The sequence below is a fragment of the Oryzias latipes genome, chromosome 20 (genome assembly GCF_053564925.1).
Source record: "Oryzias latipes strain Hd-rR chromosome 20, Olatipes_Hd-rR_3.1".
Lineage (NCBI taxonomy): Eukaryota > Metazoa > Chordata > Actinopteri > Beloniformes > Adrianichthyidae > Oryzias > Oryzias latipes.
Window position 1 is genome coordinate 24,355,834 of NC_136256.1, and position 21,304 is coordinate 24,377,137.

The 21,304-nt window shown below is 40.0% G+C and overlaps 1 protein-coding gene across 1 annotated transcript in view; it reads right to left on the reverse strand.

The window, feature by feature from the left end:
• Positions 1–3,165: 3,165 nt before the first annotated feature.
• Positions 3,166–21,304, reverse strand: part of LOC101161276 (zinc transporter ZIP12-like) — a 55,041-nt gene continuing 36,902 nt past the window's right edge. Inside the window, exons 6-12 of the mRNA XM_078938229.1 lie at positions 11,266–11,438; positions 11,027–11,182; positions 10,793–10,852; positions 6,751–6,823; positions 6,452–6,610; positions 6,180–6,367; positions 3,166–3,948 (exon numbers count right to left, since the gene is read on the reverse strand). Of these exons, the coding sequence (XP_078794355.1) occupies positions 3,820–3,948; positions 6,180–6,367; positions 6,452–6,610; positions 6,751–6,823; positions 10,793–10,852; positions 11,027–11,182; positions 11,266–11,438 (938 nt within the window). The 3' untranslated portion in view covers positions 3,166–3,819. The remainder of the gene's footprint in view (positions 3,949–6,179; positions 6,368–6,451; positions 6,611–6,750; positions 6,824–10,792; positions 10,853–11,026; positions 11,183–11,265; positions 11,439–21,304) is intronic.

The following is a 21,304-nucleotide window of genomic DNA, read 5'->3' on the forward strand; positions in this document are numbered from 1 at the left end:
CACAGATGCTCACACCAGAAACCATGGAAACGTGAACATTAGGGATGCATCGATTCACTTTCCCCAGGATTTTGGTTCAAACCTTGACTTTTGGGACATGGGTTTGATATGCTTTGCGTCTTACAAAACGACGACAAAACTAAAAATTCAGGGGGGAATAAATATTTTTTCTGAATTTGCTAATTAGAAAATAACAATGAAGAAAAACCTTTCAGGTGGCTCATTCTAAACCTGGTTGGATGTAATTAAACCAGGTTAAATATAATACATTTAGTCCAGCACAAAGACCTTCAAATGCAAGCAGATGCAAGGATTTAATTCAGTTCAATGGTGTCATACACGGCTTAAAAACCAAGATTCGTGGCATCCCTTCAATTTTTTCATCTAAGGGTCGACATTAAAACCGGATTTAATTGGCCTTTTCTAATCGTGGTGAACTCTTTCGATGCTGCCAGGTGATTGGAAGAATTAAAGCTAAATAATTGAATTATTTGAACAGTTTTTAATGTGGCTGCCTTTATATTCACTTCTTCCCAGCATTAATTCAAATATTCTATAAAATATTTTCCATAAAGAAAGTTTAAGGCAATCACACAAAAGTCATTTATATGTTAAAGAACTGAATACCATGTAAATACCGTCATGTTAGAAACCATAAACCATTTTCTTGCTCAAGAACCTGAACTTTGATGTGTTTGTTGGCAGCAATAAAATCAGTTAAAATGACACGTTTTTTTTTTTTCCTTTTACAAATAAGAGATTTTAAATCATGTGTAGTAAAATGCTGATTAGGACCTAATGAAATGGTCTTTTCTCTTATGTTATGCATTACCAGTAGAGTGAAGTCTATTAAATGCTGTCTAAAAGTGCGTGAAACTGGGGACTGCAAAATGCCTTGTTTGAAACTTGTCTACATTTATAATATGACCATCTCAGTGAGTTAAATTCATGTTTATCAGAGCAGCCTCAGAAAAAACCACTTGATAACTTTGTCACACAGGCTACAGGCTGGTCAGAACCTTTACTGTCTGTCGTTGCCCTCTGGTGGCTTAATATGCATTACTCACGAAAGAAGTGTCAGTAAAAGTCACCAGTTGTAGTGATTATTGTGAGATTTGCGAAAGGAGCATTGAGACTTGTTAAGGTCTGACATGTTTAATCCTACAGATACCACTGAGATTATCTAGGATGTAGATATAGGGGGGGGAAAAACAAACAAACCCTCATTTGTTGGATTATATGTCTTGTTTTTCAATTCATCAAATTTGCCATCAAAGGTGTTAAAGAATTGTGATTTTACAAAGGCAAAAAAGACAAATCAGGGAAGCTAATGAGGGAATTCTTTGTCACATCTGTGTTTGTACAAATTCCACCTTTTCCTGCAAATTACTAATGTCAGGAAGTGGTGGTGAAAGACCAACAACACAAAAGACAGAAACTTAAACACGACAAAAACCCAGCGAGACACAAAACAGCAACAAAGCAGATGACAATGAAGTCCTGAAAACCAGACACTTAAATCCACTGAGAGTAATTAACAGATTTCAAACAGCTGTGGATGATCAAACTGAACCTGGTGTGACTGAGACAGAGCATGGACACCAACAGATATCTAAAAAAAAAATCAAACAAGAGTGCTCAATCCAAACTAATTCCTTAATCTCAAAATTTTATCACTTTAAAAACGGATTAGTTGTCTTATTTTAGAGGGTAAAAATGTACTCTGAAAAGCAGCAGCAAGCAAGTGCATAAACAAAAACAGAAAAATAAGTGAATGAGCAGACAAATTATAGCTCTTTTGCAGGCTCAAACAGAAGATTAACCATTGATACTTCCAGCATAAAAAAGCCCCGTACGAGTAAAAAAAATTATGTAAGAGTGTAAACAACACATTTGTGCACAAATAATTTCAGTAAAAATGGAGATTGTGCTTTTAAATTAGAAGTATGAATTAAAGCAAACGATGCTCTTATTTTTATTTTATTGAAATAAAAATCACATGTTTTGATTCTTTCATTGTCCTAAAAATTACACAAATGCTTTTATATTAATATTTCTGCAGAAATATATTTTCTTTTATAAATGTTTTAGCAGAGATGATGAAAACCTTGAGTCTAAATTTTAAAATCCCAAATGTTCTGTGTTGTTGGTGTGATTCATATTTTCAAGTCAAAAGTAAAATATATTTGTCTTTCTGGGCTCTGCGATGACCCCAAAGCTGAACTCCTTCTCTGGCAGATTTCAGCTGAGAAAGTGAGGATGCTGCAGCAACATGCTCCAGATAAAAGCTTTTCCTTCCTTCATCCGGGCAGCAGTTGGCGGGAGAAGACACAGACTTGCAAAATGAAATAAAAAAAACTCCTCTTTTTTTTTTTTTTTGCTTGGTAAGTGCTGATTTTCACACAAATGCGTAAGTCCCATAGTTTCCTGAAAATGCCAAAGAGACTGGCATTTTTAAAATAACAGCAGATTTGCCAGAATCAGAGAAAAAGCACTTCCTTCTATTGTTTGAGAATCACTCAGGAAGTCATTGGAAACAGAGTCAGCTTTTCCTGACATGATGTGCAAATAATCCCTGCGTAGTGTCAACACGACCAACTTCGTCGCTTGACAATGAGCCTAGAAAGCAACATTAACATAATCACGATGCAAGCTTGAATCTAGCTAATCCTCAACACACAAAAGAGGAAGACCTTCATAGCTGTTTTTATTTTAATTTTACAGACGCATGTCACATTTTTAAACATAAAATTAAAGCGATGTGATTAGAAAAATCCTCTGTTTAAGCCTACTAACCATCAACACGACAAATCCAATTTTATGGACAGAAAAGTTGATTGTCTTTTATTTATCTTATTGTTCTAACAAATTCATCACATTCTCCTCATCCTCCACCTTCTCCACAGGCCCACTTTGATGGCTAAAGAGCGTGCGCGTTGTGTGGGTCGCAGTTTGAGTCTTGTACAGCAGCGAGGATTAGTCAGCCAGGTTGGTGGATAAAGAGAAGTAGCCCAGGTGGGTGGAAATGCCCTCACATTAGATCACAGTGAGGCCTCAAAAACAAGAAACAATACCTTTGAGATGAGAGGCTGAAACCCAGCAAAGTTTTTCTTTAACACACTTTCATAAATAACACTTTGCAGGTTTAAAAAAAGACGATTCAAATCCTTTGCAGTTTCTTTAATATGTCAGTTTTTCATTTTCCATCAGTCCAGATTGATCAAGTTACTTTACTAAAATACAAAATGTACTAAATCTATTCACAATATGGTGATGAAATGTTCATTACATTTTTTAAAGCCTCCTTTGTTGTCCAGTTTTGTTGCATAGCAGCACTAAAATGCTGCAAAAATTTGATCATTTCTGTAAATGTCTACTTTTGTCATCAATGTCAGACAAAAAAAAATTACTATTAAAACATTGAAAAACAAATTTTTATAAATTAAATGAAGTAATCTAGTTGAGTATATGAAAAGAGCTAGACCGGTGTTTTTCAACCATTTCTGAGCCAAGATGCACTTTAAAAAAAAAGAAAATCACAAACCAGTAAACAAAAATGACACAAACCATATTGTGTTTTAGGATCTTTTGTATTTCTACATATAATCTGGGCCTGTTTGGATAAACACAGAGCTGACATCCCAGCAATTTACTTATTTGGTGAAATCTTTCACGCCACACTGGTTTACCTGGTAACTACACTTTACTTTAAAAATAGCGTTTAAAGCATCTCATTTTAGAAATTCAGATTCATCAACACAGTGGTTAACCGCTTACAAAACAAAACAAATAATTTGAAAACAGATTAGTCCGCTGTCCTCAGAATTTGAGTTTGTGCTCAAATAGTGCGATGAAGAAGAGACAGGCCCAGCCCATCCAGAGACCGAGGTTCTGCAGGAGAAACATCAGGCAGGGTCTGTCGGACTTCACTCGACTCATCTCTGGAAGCTGATCACAGAACAAAACATGGAGGTTTAAGCAACACCTTCAGCCGCTTCACTCAAAAAGGAACTGCCACTATTTTAGATCGTTTTGGCAAGAAATGAAACAAATACATTGTTTCATGTCTCAGTAGTTTACAGCTCCTTTCAGTGTGTTTCAAGCTGTAATAATACAAATAAGCATATATAGCTGCTCTGCAACCTCTTTGTAAAGCTCTGTTAAAGCCTGACTGGGTTTCTGGATATGGCTAACATGAGCATGTGGGCGGTGTCAAAGCCTACAATCAGCTCATGGTGGTTTTTATATTGATTTTTGAGGTAAGAGTTGACTTTTCAAACTCTTAATTCAACATACATTCTATATATGTACTGTGTTTAGGCTTTTGGGTCTTTCTCCTGCCTGTGTTCTTTTCCAAGTACTGTAAAGAACCATAGCATTTTCCTAGCTGCTCCAACACAAGGATGTGGCTGAAGGTGGAGTTGGTTTCAGTCACTAATGATCATCCTGTTTCTAATAACCTTTGCTGAGTTTTTAATGCTGCAAAAAACTATGACAAGATAACGTATATTATGTAAAGTAGTCATTAACTTTTAAGTGGGGACAGTTGTGTTAAGTACAACAGGAATTGTAGTTCAAGATCATTTTTTGTCTCCATAACATACATTTAAAAGTGTAAATCAATGTCCTTTGGTTTGCTGATCTTATTGTTTTAAAACAGTTACAAATTTAGCACCATGAGCTGATTACAAACCTTTTTTTTCCTGTTTACAGGCTCAGCACAGTTTGTTAAATGTTCCTCAAAACTGACTCAAAACTCATTTCAACTCATAAGGCACAGTGCCAGATGGACAAAAGATTAAAAAAAGGAAACAAATTAAAATAACTTTGGAACATTTACATGCAAATGTTCTAAGTCTGAAGGCAGGAAATGAACAAAAAACTCTAATAGATAAGAAACTAGAGTTGTAACAGCAAACAACACATAAAATACTGGTAGCTCTAATCTGAAGAATTTTTCACCCACGAATCAGATCCTTTTAATCCTCTATTAAACCTAAAAAATGTTGAGTTGTGGAAATGTTTCATTAGTTCTTTATTTTTTAATCTGTCCAAACATCCATTTTAAATAACAAATTAATCCTGCTTAGAGCAGGAGGCACCTTAGCCATCAGTGCAGTTTCATATAAACCCTGATTATCGAGGGGCAGATTTAGTGCTGCAGTGAATCTTTACAGCAGTGAGAAAATGCAATCACAAAAATATGGATTATTACAAAAAACTATAGATCAATAAAAACCTTATAGTCACAACTTCCCTTACAGGTGGATACAGGCTGTCTGCGGCCAAAAATGGGCAGACCTATAAAGGAAAGCCAAATGACCTGCACGAAATATTAAGGTTGTATTCCACTCGGTGACCCTGTATAGCAAAAACGTTCATGCAAATTTTACCGTTGGCATGCTGCGGGCGACATATCAAAGTGAACACTTATACAACACATACATTTAAGTCAGAGTGAAGTAGGCCAGGTGTGGACGTATCATACAGATTTTTCCTTCTTCTCAAGCCACTCAAATCCTGCTACTGTACAAGGAGCCCATTAGTGCTTGCTCCTTGCACTGCCCATGAGAAATTAGACAGAGGGTAGTTTGTGTGGTCATCCTACAGGTACTTGTGTATCCCGTGCACACCCTATGCGCGGCCAGTAAGGAGCCAGTCCTCAAACCTTACCAATGACTAGAGTGTGGCGTACGGGTGGCAACACCCATACGTCACAAGTGCATACAACTGAGATTATCCTTGCACTTACTTCATGATAAACTTACCACACGCACAACAATGGTACATTCCATTTCCATGACGTCAAGACACACTTGTGCTCCCTGTAAGCTCCTATTTATGACCCTCTACAGGCCTGGACAATTCAAAACCAGCAGCAACCCCCATGTTACTCATGAGCTTTATCATAACAAACTCACGTCAGATTTTTTTGATGCCAGTGATCACCCTTCTCTTTGGCTCCAGTGTTGACATTCTGTCTAGTAGCTTCACTCTTCAACTATTCAATTCATGTAATTCCAGCAAAGTCTGAAGTGGAGAAAAGCAGCTTTACACTTTTCTCCGCCTCAAAAAGAGCTGATTCCCGTTGACGGTGGAAGATTTACAGTATGTCAAAAAGTGTGTTATTTAGGTGTCGCCGGCGACATCTCCAATGATGGTTGAGGAGGGTTTCTTACCATTTCGACCAGCGACAAATAGAGAAATATCCCTGCAGTAATGGAGAAAATCCACTGCTGCACTTCGTTCTCCGAAGAAACCAAAAGTCCGATAAAGAGGCCCATAAAGGCCGTCAGAGCGCTCAGGAAGTTCATCAGTACTGCAGTCTTTACTGACAGCCCAGAGCTCAGCAGAACTGCAAAGTCCCCTTAAAGAGAAGAAGCAGTGGATTGGTGCTCAGTCAAGCACATCGGCTATGTAGCAGAAACATAAAAAAAGCACAACCTGTTACCCATTTCGTGTGGGATTTCATGGCACAGGATGGCCACAGTTATGGCCATCCCAGTCTCCACTGAGGAGGAGAATGCTGCTCCAACAGCCAAGCCGTCTGCAAAGTTATGAAGACTGTCGCCCACGATTACCATCACAGCCAGCAGGGAAACCTCTTGACCTTGGGACAAAAAAAAATGATTCAGCGTTGATTCTGACTACAAAAAATATTGCTGAGGGTCAATAAAAAAAAAAAAAAACACAGCCCTTTCAACCATATTATTGGGAAAACCTCGTTTTGAATGAGTTGTTTTTGCTTACTTTGACGTGGAGGGCTGCTTTTCTTTGTTTGCTCTTGAGATATTTCTGCAGATTCCAGGTCCTCCACCGGTCCCTGCAACAAAGAGACAAATCTGTGAATAATATCATATACAGTAGAATAGAAGAAACGTTAAACTAATTCTGTAAGTACGCTCGATTGTAAACTCTAGACTAATTTCTATTTGGAGGGTCGATGTTGTTGAAGAAATAAAACAGATTTCCAGATACATAAGAATAAAAAAAGACAGTATCCGAAATACAATTAAAATGCAGTATAAAACTAAACCAAATACAACATGTCTCTACAGGAAGTCCGGAGTGACAGAGAAGTATCTTAGAGCAGTCCAGGACATGTGTGAGGGCTGTAAGACAGTGGTGAGGTGTGCTGTAGGGTTAACAGGGGAGTTTAAGGTGGAAGTGGGTTTTACATCAGTGATCAGCTCTGATCCTGTACCTGTCTGCAAGGGTGATGGACAGGCTGACAGATGTGGGTTAGACAGGAATCATCGTGGATCATGATGTTTGCAGACGATATAGGGATTTGTAGCGAGAGCAGGGAACAGGTGGAGGAGAAGCTAGAGATGGAGGTTTGCTCAGGGAGGAATGAAGGTTAGCCGCAGCAAGATAAAGGAGTAAATGTGAGTGAATGAGAAGGACCCAAGTGAACGAGTGAGATTACAGGGAGAAGAGATAAAGTAGGTGGAGGCCACGGTTTCAAATGTCTAATAATGATGACAAAACTTGTACTTTTATTGTAATGGGTATGCTATTTCCAAAAAGTTGAAGCTTGGTAAAAAGACAGTAAATAGATGTTTATTTCATAACTGTTGTTGAGGCTTGTGAATAAACACTGTAGGCATCCAGCACTTTCTGGACAATTCAATTAGTTTATTTTCCAACATCCTACATTCTGCTGTTCTCTTCTCCATCCCACATGACTCTGAAAGCACATGAACAGTGTAGCAAACAGTCCAGAAAGGATTTAGGTGAATGCCCCAATATTTTTTAGAACATTGGTGTTAAAATGTACACAGTTCATAATCCAGGTTCGCTTATGATGAAAAGATTTGGTAATGGTTGTTAAATTAACAGTCTTTTCTAGACATAGGTGATAAAACTGGTCTAGTGCAGTAGCGGTTCTAGGCACGGGCCGTCCGGGCGGTGGCCTGGGGCGGAAAACTGAAGGGGGGCGGCACCGGCGGCTCAGCCCTTGTAAAATATTATATGCACCACTATTGGTTTACTTATGTCACAGTTTGTGAGTTTGTAACAGCCTGAACCTGGCCGCGCCGCCGCCCTCGCCCCGCAGCTGTGCGCTCTCCTGTCTTTGAGAAGTAGACACAAATGTGTGTGAAGAAGAAGGGAGGGGGCGCGGGGGGAGCACGGAGCGCCACCGCGTTTGCGCATGCGCAAAACCTGGCGGGCTCATCTTTCAGGGGAGGCGACGGTCGCGGGCTTGATGAAAAAAATAAAAGTAAAAACTGCGACTGCGCCGTCATGTAGCGAATCAGCGCCCCTGGCTATAGCTGCACGCGCTCCTGCTGGAAATGTGTGAAGAAAGGGGGGGGGGGGGGGGGGGGCTGCGGGGAATCAGTTCAATTGTGGGACGCTTCCAAATTAAGTGGCTAGGTGGGGACAAGGGCGGGGGTTTGAATCTACTTCATAAAACCTTTTTATAAGTCAGTCATAAGGTGACATTCTATAACCTACACTTTAATAAAGGTATAGAAAATATATTCTGCTTTTTTTGGGTTAGTTTTGTGTGAAATGCCCAAATGAAAAAATGGCAACACAAAACAATGCTGTCACTAAGGTGACAGTTGGTTCAGTCGACGGACTTGATGTCTTCTTCGTGACGTGAGGACATTTATGCCAAACAAACGCCAAAAACATCTAAAATATGGAGAAAAAAAGGTCAAAGCCATCTGGTGCCCAATTTAGAAAGAAAAGAAAAGAAGAAGAGGAGAAAAGAGATAAAGAAAAGGGTAAGTCCTCACAGCTTGATGCATGTTTTTTCTAAATTCTAATGCTACCTGCCCTACAACAACGTTGCCGATGAAAACTTTATTTTGGTCGATGACCAACACTGAAGTAGGCCCAAATGTTGCAAATAGCGTCATTTTTTTTTTTTTTTTTGATTTTATTCTTAAAAATTTGCTCTGCCTTAACTTGTAACATTAGTTATGATTCATGTGTCTGTCTGCTCTGCTGTAACACAAAGGTTTTGTTGGGTTTTGCTGTTGTATACTAGCTCATAATGTTAAAAAAGCTGTGATGGTTACACACAAATAATTTGAGATTGGTCATTAATTTAATAATCATTTGTGGCAGCCTAAACGTTTTCCCAATGTTTTTTTGACATTTAACTGGGGATTTAGGGGTTAATTTTGGAGCCTGCATATGAAGTTTATTTTTTATTTGTTTTACAAATGTGGGATTATATTTTTAGCCAATAGAATTTCCATAAATCTGTAGGTAGTTTTAAAAATGAATATTTACCATTTACTGCAAATCTATGGGGACAAAACATAATTCAACAGGTCATAACTAAAAATTTTCCAATCAAAGGATTGAAGACGGAAAACATGAGCTAATTTTTATTCTCTGAAGTAGAGATCGATATAGAACATGACAATTTAAATTTCCAATTCATAAATGTTTTCAAAATATTTATTTTATATTATTTATTTAATATTGATTTAATATTTCTTAGCTAACTGTATTTTTGCCATGCTTATGGTCTTTTATTTTTTGTGTTCTGATAACTATTATAATGCTGTTCAGAATTCTGACATCTTTTGTATCCACTTCTTAATTTCAATGACAATATAACATGTCAGTTGACAAAGACAAACAAAGTTCTGTTGTGACTATGGGGGGGGGGGGGGGGGGGGCTGGGGAGGGTCTCGCCCGGGGAGTAATTCAGGGTAGAACCGCCACTGGTCTAGTGGCTCCAAACTTTGGACTTGAAAATGGCTTTAATGTCATGTATACTGACTTTACTGCTTTTAGTGTCAATTTCTCCTCTTTGGACTCCAAATAAAGCGTCATAATTTCTTCGTTTGAGTATGCATAATCTAAAATGAAGCCCTTCTAGAAACAAAGAGCCAACACTTTTGAATTATCTAACTATATTTTGTGGCTTCAGTGTTTCTCTTCTAGCATTGATCACAGTAGGATGACATATTTGCTGAAGATAATTTGTGATAGCTTTAAATTTCCCACAATAACTGTTCACTAGTTTTGCAAACAGAATTGGCAATGCAGGGCTAAAGTAAAACTGAATTAAATACATAAAAAAGGACTTATTTACTTAAGAACACTGTTAGACATCATCACTCAGATGAGCTTTTTTGAAACTATCAACACAAATGATTGAATAAATTGTTTAAGTAGGCGTTATAAACTTTGACAGAACAAGTTGTACTTTCTCCATCACAAAAGTTCATTTTCATGTGGCAAATATATATATATATATATATATATATATATATATATATATATATATATATTTTGCTGTTGTTTGAGGCTCTTTAAAAGCTTGAAAATAAAAATAATGGTTTATTCAGTTTTGGCAATTTGGCTCCAAAATATATATTTTGTATAAAAAAAACAAATATTTTAGTTGAGTTATGTTTTTTCTCTTGTTAATGAACTAGGGCGGTCGACCCATGATCATAAGATTGCAGGTTCGATTCCCGCCTTGCACGCCCATGTGTTGAAGTGTCCTTGGGCAAGACACTGAACCCCACCTTGCCTCTGGTGGGAGGTTGGCGCCAGTGTTTGGCAGCGGCACACACCGCCACCAGTGTGTGAATGTGTGTGTGCATGGGTGAATGGGACTGTGACTGTAAAGCGCTTTGGGCCTTCGTAAGAAGGTAGAAAGCGCTATATAAGTATACGCCATTTACCATTTCAGTTTTTTGGTTTATTCTTAACAACTGCCATGTTCCTGTACCTGCCAGCAGCTCTTTCATGGAAAAATAAAATGATTAATGAAACAAAATTTTAGATTTTGGTGAGGAGTTGTGTTCAAACCTACCAGCTGGATGGTGGAAATGGATTTACAGTTCAGCTCTGACGAAAGGTCACTCGTGTGTCCCTGCAGATAAAGAGAGTCATGACTCCACTGTTGCTTATCATGCACAGTCATTCCAAAAGTGTTTGTTTTGGCACCTTAAAAGATCTAAAAACATTAAATCGGCTGTAGTTGTAGCTATTTTTCATAAAATATTAAAGTAATTTCTAATAACTTTGACCTAAAATGCAAACTCACATGATTGTGTGAAGGAACTAAAGTTGAGAACATTTTTTCAATCAGAAAAAAACCATAAATCCCAGCGATCAGGCCCAGAACCTTCCACAGATACTCCTTTTCATTAACATGTTGGCCATCACCATGACTGTGGAGGTCATCGTGGAGACCAAGAATCTGAAACAGACAGCAAAACCAGAAAAAAGAATTCCCAGATGAACAGATGTGCTATCACTTATAATGGAGCAGTCATTTTCTACCTGAGGTATGAGGTGTAATAGAGCCTCTCCTGACAGGGTTCCCACCGCGAGCCCAACAAACAGCTGTAGGACGAGCGCGTAGGTCTCCTTACAGGAGTGGAAAAAGATCAAGCAGACGCTGAACATGGAGCCCAGTGTGATCAGAAGGACAGCAACAGTGCTGTAGCCGTACTCTGAAAGCGGGAAACAAGTCTTGGTAAAATGTGGTTATTTGGATTACGAATTGTATTGTACATTTCCATGGATCAAATTTCCATCCATCCATCTTCAAAACCTTTTATATCTCTTTTAGGGTCAACGGGTTGGGAGAAGGCGGGGTTCACACTGAACAGGTTGCTAGTCTGTTGCAGGGCCACACGCAATTCAGTGTCATCTGTTAACCTATGAAACATGTCTCAGGACAAAACTGGAGTGCCCAGAGAACACCTGCAAACATATGTGGAACACATGAAAGTTCCCAGGATTTGAACAAGGGTCTTGAGCTCCAACCATTCCACAACACTGCAGTCCCGGGTCAAATTTTTAGCTTTAACTTAGGTTTTAACAACTTGAAAATTGTTATTTTTTCCTACACATTGAGTATCAAGTCACAGACATTTTTAACCATTTAACACCGGAGCTTCAGCTCAAGTGTTTCCATTCTTTTGAAAACGGCAACTATTCAACCGTTTACATTAACACAGTAATTCCAGCAGATTTTGAAGCAGAGAGAAGCAACCTTGCACTGATATGCAACACTGTACAAAAGTGTTTACCAAAACAGCGTAAATCAACTGATTCTGTCCAAAAAGCAAGAAAAATCTGCTATTCATTGCATCAGAGTCAGATGATTTACATTAATCACGTAAACGGTAGAAGATTCACAGTATGTCAAAGTGTTATTTTTGGTGTTGCATCTCCAGTGTTAAGATAAGATATTCCTTTATTAGTCCCACAATGGGGAAATTTCCTTATTGCGGCAGCAGTACAGGAACAGAGAGCGATATATAAAAGAAACAAAAACAAAACTATGGATTCAGTTTAAAAGGTTTTAAAGTTTTAAAGGTTTAAGTTTTAAATAAATAAAGAAAGGTTTAAATAAATTTAGATTTCTGTGTGATCTATTATTTATTACTTTCATCCTTTTGAATCATCAGATACACTAAACATCATGTTCTTTTTGATAACACTATTTAACAAGAATGCTTTATTTTTATTGGTTTTGTATTAAATTAGTAAAACAAGCTTAATTAAAGCTACAAGTAGCATTTAGCGGGCCCGAGCACGTGCGACCGCATGGCACGAGCGACCGCCCCGTGAGCAACGCCCTGCTCGAGCCATTCTCGTCGTTTTTTCTTGTCCATTCTGGAGCTCCAAGCTATTGTTAATACGACAGCAGCCTGGGGGGGGGGGGGGGGGGGGGGGGGCTGTAATCTGTTGCCTTAAGGGACAAAGACTTTTGCATATAGCATGAAAAAAATTCAAGCAATGATGATAATTGCTATCACTGTCCCTAAGGATGAGAACAATAGAACTCATTCAATTTCCACTACAATGTCTAGATGAGTGTCAGCTATGTCTGATAACTTGGCCAATTAGCTGGACCGGGATCTTGCAAAGTGCAGGTGGTTAACGTCCAGTGTGATGAGTCTGTGGACGGCAACAGTACAGCATAGCTTTTGGTTTCCACAAGAGAAGAACTCCTGACACATCTGCCCTAACAGACAACTACAAGAGGAGTTGAAATGTATAACACGGTGAAGGAGTTTTTGTGCAGAAAAAAGGTACAATTAGAAAAGCTGGTAGCAGTGACTGCAGATGGGACTCCTGCTATGATCAATAGACAAACAGGTTTCATCACTCACTGTAAAGCTGACCCAGACTTTCCAAAATGTCTGCATTACTGCTGCGTCATTCACCAGCAGGCCTTATGTGCAGAAGTGATTGGCTCTGGACATATAATGACTCTTATTCTGAAAATCGTAAACAACCTCAGCTGCAAAGCAAAACAGCACAGGATTTTTAAGGTGCTATTGGAGGAGATGTCTGTTGAATATGGTGAATATGAACATTGTGAATCTGAACTTGCATTCTTGACTGACATTACTGGAAAACTAAACCACTTGATCTGCGAGCTGCAAGACAATGGCAAAACTATTTTTTTTTGACCAGCCTGCCTGAGCCAGTGTTTTTCTTGTGGGGATCTTTTCTGCCAGGGCTTGTCAGCTTGGTCAGTGGATGTTGCTGCAGTTGTCTCCCTTGCTGGGACAGCTGGAGTTAAACACAGCAGCTCACGGCTCTGAAGTGGACCCCGTTGCTGTCCCAGTCTGGATGGGCACTGTGGCGATGTTCCAATGGCCAGGCTGGCTCCTGGTATAAAGAGATTCCCAAATACCATTTCCTAACCGCAGAGCCAAGGATGTGTTTGCATGTTTAGGTCAAAAATGTGATGGACAGCTTCATGTTGTCTAAACATGCCACCCTGTTATTAATCCAGTTGATATGGTTCTCCATCTGTGTCTAGGTGATAGAAAAGCATTTTTTTTTATATTTACAGCTCTAAGCAAACAAACAGTTGTCTATATAAAAGAGCTTTTACAATTGTGCACTTTTAGCAGGTCTCTGAGTTCATGTGACCAATGTATGGTGGATTTTCACAGACCTTGTTTAAAACTGAAGGTGAGAGAGACTTAGAGAAATGGCTTCATTGTTCTGGAGTACTTTGTTTCATCCACAGAAGAGTAGAATTGGTGATTGATTTTGAAAAGCTGCTGAAAAAAGTATCTTTTTCAAATTGCAATTTCTAACTTGGGTTTTACATTTTGTGTTCCATTTTTTGTGCTTTAATTGGGAAGCATTTGTTATTTGTTTGGTGTTTTTAAGGTTCTGCAAATATACACATCATTTTTTAGAGACATTTGTTATCAGTTGTGTTTGTTGATTTGTAGTTTAATTTCATTGGATGTATAGATGTCGTGTGGGGGGGAGGCTCGAGAGCAGGTAGGACCCAGGCGCAGAGACGGGAGGCAAACGGGTTCAGGGCAAGTGGATTTATTTAACTAACAAAAAGCGCTGCAGAGCAGGATGACAAAACTAAAAACAAAAACTTACTGTGGCATGGCAAGGGACATGGACGCTAGACAAGAAGACGTGATCAACATGAGCAGAAGTTAATGGACCAGCACAGGAGGAAGGCAGAGACAAGACTTATATACAGACAGGGCAGACAAGACACAGGTGAACACGATTAGGGCAGATGGGGACCAAAGGAAGTAAAACTCAAGAAACATGACAAGACAGGAAACCTTTCAAAATAAAACAGGAAACAGAACCAAACAAGGCAGAACAAGAACTAAAGCGAAAAACAAGACAACAAACTGAAACCATGACAATAGAAAGGAAAAGAAGTTCAAACATTGATTATAAAAAAGGATATAAGAGATAAAAAAAAAGAAAAAGGAAAAGAAAAAAGATAAAATATTGATTTAATTGCATTTTGAATGAATAAAAAACAATGATTAATAGAATCAGAATCAGAATCAGAAATCAGAAAAAGTTTTATTGCCAGGTTCAGTAGAGCGCACTTTACAAAACGAGGAATTTGACTTGGTGTATAGTGCAATTAAGAATAAGTTAAAAATTAAGTTAACAACAACAACACACTATATACAGTAGAGTAAGGTGAAGTAAAGTGGGAGCACAGATGGGCTGGGATGGTGGGGCCTGTAAGTGTCACCGACAGTCCTTTGGTGGGCGGGGGGGGTCACCTGGGGGAGTTGGGGTTCTGTTCAGCAGGCTGGCTGCAGTGGGGAAGAAGCTGTTCTTGTGGCGCGAGGTCCTGGTCCTGATGGACCGGAGCCTCTTGCCAGAAGGGAGGGGCCGAAAGAGATTATGTCCTGGATGAGAGGGGTTGGCTACAATCCTGGCTGCCCGCCTCCAGGTCCTGGAGATGTGCAGCTCCTGGAGAGACGGGAGGTGGCAGCCGATCACCTTCTCTGCTGAGTGGATGACGCGTTGCAGCTTGGCCTTGTCTCTGGCCGTGGCCGCAGCGAACCAGACTGTGATGGAGGACGTGAGGGTGGATTCGATGATGGCGGTGTAAAAGTCTACCAGCATCTTTTCAGGGAGGTGAAACTTCTTCAGCTGCCTCAGGAAGTACATCCTCTGCTGGACCTTCTTAGTGATGGAGCTGATGTTCTGCTCCCACTTGAGGTCCTGGCTGATGATGGTTCCCAGGAAGCAGAAGGACTCCACAGAGGTCACCGGGGAGTCACAGAGGATGACAGGGGGGAGGGGGGCTGGGGCCTTCCTGAAGTCCACTGTCATCTCCACTGTCTTCAGAGCATTAAGCTCCAGGTTGTTAGCGCTGCACTATGACACCAGCCTGGCTATTTCACTCCTGTAGGCCGACTCATCTCCGTCAGAGATGAGGCCGATGAGTGTGGTGTCGTCAGCAAACTTCAGGAGTTTGACAGACAGGTGACCAGCTGTGCAGCTGTTTGTGTACAGGGAGAGTAACAGGGGTGAAAGGACACAGCCCTGGGGGGATCGGGTGCTTGTGGTCCGAGTATCTGAGACGAGCTTCCCCAGCCTCACATACTGCTGTCTGTCCGTCAGGAAGTCTGTGATCCACCTGCAGGTGGAGTCAGGCTGTGTACAGTGTGTACAGCAGAGGACTCAGCACACATCCCTGTGTGGAGCCTGTGCTCAGCGTCGGTGGAGGAGAGGTGGGGGTCAAGTTTGACTGTCTGTGGTCTGTTTGTCAGGAAGTCCTTGATCCACGAGCAGGTGAGTGGGTGGAGTCCTAGTTCAGACAGTTTGTTGACCAGAATGTCAGGAATGATTGTGTTAAAGGCTGAGCTATAGTCCACAAAGAGCATCCTGGCGTAGGTGTCTCTGTGTTCCAGGTGGCTCAGCGCAGTGTGGAGGGTGATGGAAATGGCATCATCCGTTGATCTGTTTGCTTTGTAAGCAAACTGGTGGGGGACGAAGATTGGAGGGAGGGAGTCTTTGATGTGTCCCAGGAGCAGCCGCTCCAGACACTTTGTGATGACAGCAGTGAGTGCAACTGGGCGGAAGTCCGTGAGGAAGGCTGTGGATGAGGACTTTTTGGGTATCGGGATGATAGTGGATGACTTCAGGCAAGCAGGGATGAAAGCCTGAGCTAGCGACAGGTTGAAGATTTTTGTGAAGACCTGGGAGAGTTGATCGGCGCAGGCCCGCAGAACCTTTCCGGGAACTCCATCAGGTCCCGCCGCTTTCCTGGGGTTTACCCTGCTGAACATCCGTGCCATCCGTGCCACGTCCATAAAGGCATTGTTTTTATATTTAGAGCTCTAAGCAACCAAACAGTTGTCTATATAAAAGAGCTTTTACAATTGTGCACTTTTAGCAGGCTGAAAAAATTATCTTTTTAAAATTGCCATTTCAAATTTGGGTTTTAAATTTTGTGTTCCATTTTTCTGTGCTTGTATTGGAAGGATTTGTTATTATTTTGTTTAAAAGTGCTACATATTGTATATACACATAATTTATTTAGAGAAATTTGCTATACGTTGTGTTTTTTGGTTTTGTAGTTTAATTTCATTGGATTTATATTAAGGAAAAGAAGTTGCAGCATTGATTAAAAAAGGATAAAAGAGACATTTACTGTCTAAGTCTTATGTTACATCTGTAGAACTGTACTGAGAGTTGGGTTTTGTTTTGGAGCACATTCATATGTTTTGTTTGTAAAAAAAAAAAGATAAAATATTAAGTTTATTGCATTTTACATGACTAGAAAAGCAATGATTATTCATAAAAATCTATGAAAGACATACAAAACAAATGAAAAAGCAGTCTGCCCTCCCTCTTGTGTCTAAACTCTTGTCACCTCACCTCTGGGTTAGTTAGCATACGAACAGGCAGCTGGTGTGTGTGTGTGTGGGGGGGTGTGTGTGAAATTTGACTCCAGCAACAGGTCAGATTGAGGAGCAGGCTGCAGCATAAGGAAAAAACTGAAGCATGTAAGAGGAAATGACATCCTACAGTTGACCAGTTCATTTTATATCTGTAAAGAATATTCAATAAGCATTTAGACATGTTCAGCTATAGGCGTGTGAAACTTGGTGTGGATATTTGAAGCATAAGTAATTTTAAAACACACTTGTTTGGAGTCCAGACGGAAAAAGCACAGGTTTTGGGATGAATCAGGATTTTTTTAAAATCATCTGTTTCACCTGGACTTCTGAAAAAAATATGGAAGGCAGCAAACACAGATCCCTACATTTAAAAAAATAAATGGTGTTGATATATGATGATTAAGTTATGAAAAAAAATAGGTGTTTGTAGTTTTGCCTAAAAAGACGTTTTCGGACCTTTTTGGATGAAATGTTGAATAAAAGTTCACCTGTAACTTCAATAATTCTGAATTTTTTTAGGAAGCAGTAGCACATAAATGCCTATGAAAGTTGAATTCTTGGTGCTGATAACCTAAACAGAATTTATGCTAAAAATCTTTGTTCAGTCCAAAATTTCATTAAAAAAATCAAGTGATGAAGTTTCTCGTAGACCCTATAGTGTTACATATCAAAGCTGGAGGTTATTAAAGGCATCTAATTCTGAAATCTCAGCTTCCTGAGACAAACGGCTGATTTATAATAAATTTCTATTATTTGGGTGCACATAATCGACCACTTCCTGTTACGCAGGCACCGTCAGGTGTACACCCATGAAACTTTACATGATGAGAGAGGACCCTTCTGAGTATCTCCAGTTTTAATTTCATGCACATCGGACAAAGCAAAGAGAAAATACAGGGCAGAATGTGCCCAATGCAATAACTAGGTGGCGCTATAGAGCTCGTCCAAGATTGTCATATCCATGGGTTCAGAATAGAAGCTTCATCATATCCATTGAATTTCAGTGAGATTGGACAAGGAATGTGCACGTGAGAGCAACTTTTGTGTGCATGGCGAGACGCCCAACTTTGCCGCTCTGTCACGACCACACCCCCGCATTGAAAGTTATGGTTTTTTGTCAGAGTAAACTTCAATGGCTTTTCAACAGGTGGACGTCATTTTCAGGTGTGTCGGCTCATCCTACTCGGAGTAGTGATGCTCCAAGTAAAACATGTCATTTCCTCTTGCCAGCAGGTGGCGCTACACTTTTTCCAGATTCTTTCACTGCAGATGTGTTCAGAGTCAGACTACAATCATGCACATCAATTTTGGATCAGATTGGATTATGCATGGCTGAGTAATGGCCATTTTTCTTTTCATGGCGTGTTTTCGAAACAAGGTCGAATTTCTACGCGCCGCCACGGTCACAAACTTCTGTAAAAACTTAAAAGCTTTGCAATTTAACATCGGACATGTGTTTAGTTTACAAAACCAAAGTTTGGAGTCATTATTCACAAATCTCTAGGAGGAGTTCGTTCTAGAAGGAGGCCTGCAAATGTCCAAAATAGAGCAAAAATGACATATTGACATCAATATAGCAGACTTCCTGTGCGACTGACAGCTTGGTACCTACAGACTTTTTTGTAGGTTTCCATCTGATGAACATGCCCTGAAAAAATCAAGCTTGTATGTCAAAGCATATGCGGGGGCTCGGGACAAATGTCACTGTAGGTGGCGCTGTCGAGCCGTTTTTGTGCGCCCATGCCAATCTCCTGTAAAATACGAAATTTTTCGCGACTCCTGATGTGTGTGCCAAATTTGGTGAGTTTTGGGGTATGTTAAAGGCCTCAAAAAGGCGACTCTTCCGTCGGAAGAAAAAGAATAATAATTAAAGCTACAAGTAGCATTTAGCGGGCCCGAGCACGTGCGACCGCATGGCACGAGCGACCGCCCCGTGAGCAACGCCCTGCTCGAGCCATTCTCGTCGTTTTTTCTTGTCCATTCTGGAGCTCCAAGCTAATGTTAATACGACAGCAGCCTGGGGGGGGGGGGGGGGGGGGGGGGGCTGTAATCTGTTGCCTTAAGGGACAAAGACTTTTGCATATAGCATGAAAAAAATTCAAGCAATGATGATAATTGCTATCACTGTCCCTAAGGATGAGAACAATAGAACTCATTCAATTTCCACTACAATGTCTAGATGAGTGTCAGCTATGTCTGATAACTTGGCCAATTAGCTGGACCGGGATCTTGCAAAGTGCAGGTGGTTAACGTCCAGTGTGTTGAGTCTGTGGACGGCAACAGTACAGCATAGCTTTTGGTTTCCACAAGAGAAGAACTCCTGACACATCTGCCCTAACAGACAACTACAAGAGGAGTTGAAATGTATAACACGGTGAAGGAGTTTTTGTGCAGAAAAAGGTACAATTAGAAAAGCTGGTAGCAGTGACTGCAGATGGGACTCCTGCTATGATCAATAGACAAACAGGTTTCATCACTCACTGTAAAGCTGACCCAGACTTTCCAAAATGTCTGCATTACTGCTGCGTCATTCACCAGCAGGCCTTATGTGCAGAAGTGATTGGCTCTGGACATATAATGACTCTTATTCTGAAAATCGTAAACAACCTCAGCTGCAAAGCAAAACAGCACAGGATTTTTAAGGTGCTATTGGAGGAGATGTCTGTTGAATATGGTGAATATGAACATTGTGAATCTGAACTTGCATTCTTGACTGACATTACTGGAAAACTAAACCACTTGATCTGCGAGCTGCAAGACAATGGCAAAACTATTTTTTTTTGACCAGCCTGCCTGAGCCAGTGTTTTTCTTGTGGGGATCTTTTCTGCCAGGGCTTGTCAGCTTGGTCAGTGGATGTTGCTGCAGTTGTTTCCCTTGCTGGGACAGCTGGAGTTAAACACAGCAGCTCACGGCTCTGAAGTGGACCCCGTTGCTGTCCCAGTCTGGATGGGCACTGTGGCGATGTTCCAATGGCCAGGCTGGCTCCTGGTATAAAGAGATTCCCAAATACCATTTCCTAACCGCAGAGCCAAGGATGTGTTTACATGTTTAGGTCAAAAATGTGATGGACAGCTTCATGTTGTCTTTTGATGTAAGTTTAAACCTAAACATGCCACCCTGTTATTAATCCAGTTGATATGGTTCTCCATCTGTGTCTAGGTGATAGAAAAGCATTTTTTTTTATATTTAGAGCTCTAAGCAAACAAACAGTTGTCTATATAAAAGAGCTTTTACAATTGTGCACTTTTAGCAGGTCTCTGAGTTCATGTGACCAATGTATGGTGGATTTTCACAGACCTTGTTTAAAACTGAAGGTGAGAGAGACTTAGAGAAATGGCTTCATTGTTCTGGAGTTCTTTGTTTCATCCACAGAAGAGTAGAATTGGTGATTGATTTTGAAAAGCTGCTGAAAAAAGTATCTTTTTCAAATTGCAATTTCTAACTTGGGTTTTACATTTTGTGTTCCATTTTTTGTGCTTTAATTGGGAAGCATTTGTTATTTGTTTGGTGTTTTTAAGGTTCTGCAAATATACACATCATTTTTTAGAGACATTTGTTATCAGTTGTGTTTGTTGATTTGTAGTTTAATTTCATTGGATGTATAGATGTCGTGTGGGGGGGAGGCTCGAGAGCAGGTAGGACCCAGGCGCAGAGACGGGAGGCAAACGGGTTCAGGGCAAGTGGGTTTATTTAACTAACAAAAAGCGCTGCAGAGCAGGATGACAAAACTAAAAACAAAAACTTACTGTGGCATGGCAAGGGACATGGACGCCAGACAAGAAGACGTGATCAACATGAGCAGAAGTTAATGGACCAGCACAGGAGGAAGGGAGAGACAAGACTTATATACAGACAGGGCAGACAAGACACAGGTGAACACGATTAGGGCAGATGGGGACCAAAGGAAGTAAAACTCAAGAAACATGACAAGACAGGAAACCTTTCAAAATAAAACAGGAAACAGAACCAAACAAGACAGAACAAGAACTAAAGCGAAAAACAAGACAACAAACTGAAACCATGACAATAGAAAGGAAAAGAAGTTCAAACATTGATTATAAAAAAGGATATAAGAGATAAAAAAAAAGAAAAAGGAAAAGAAAAAAGATAAAATATTGATTTAATTGCATTTTGAATGAATAAAAAACAATGATTAATA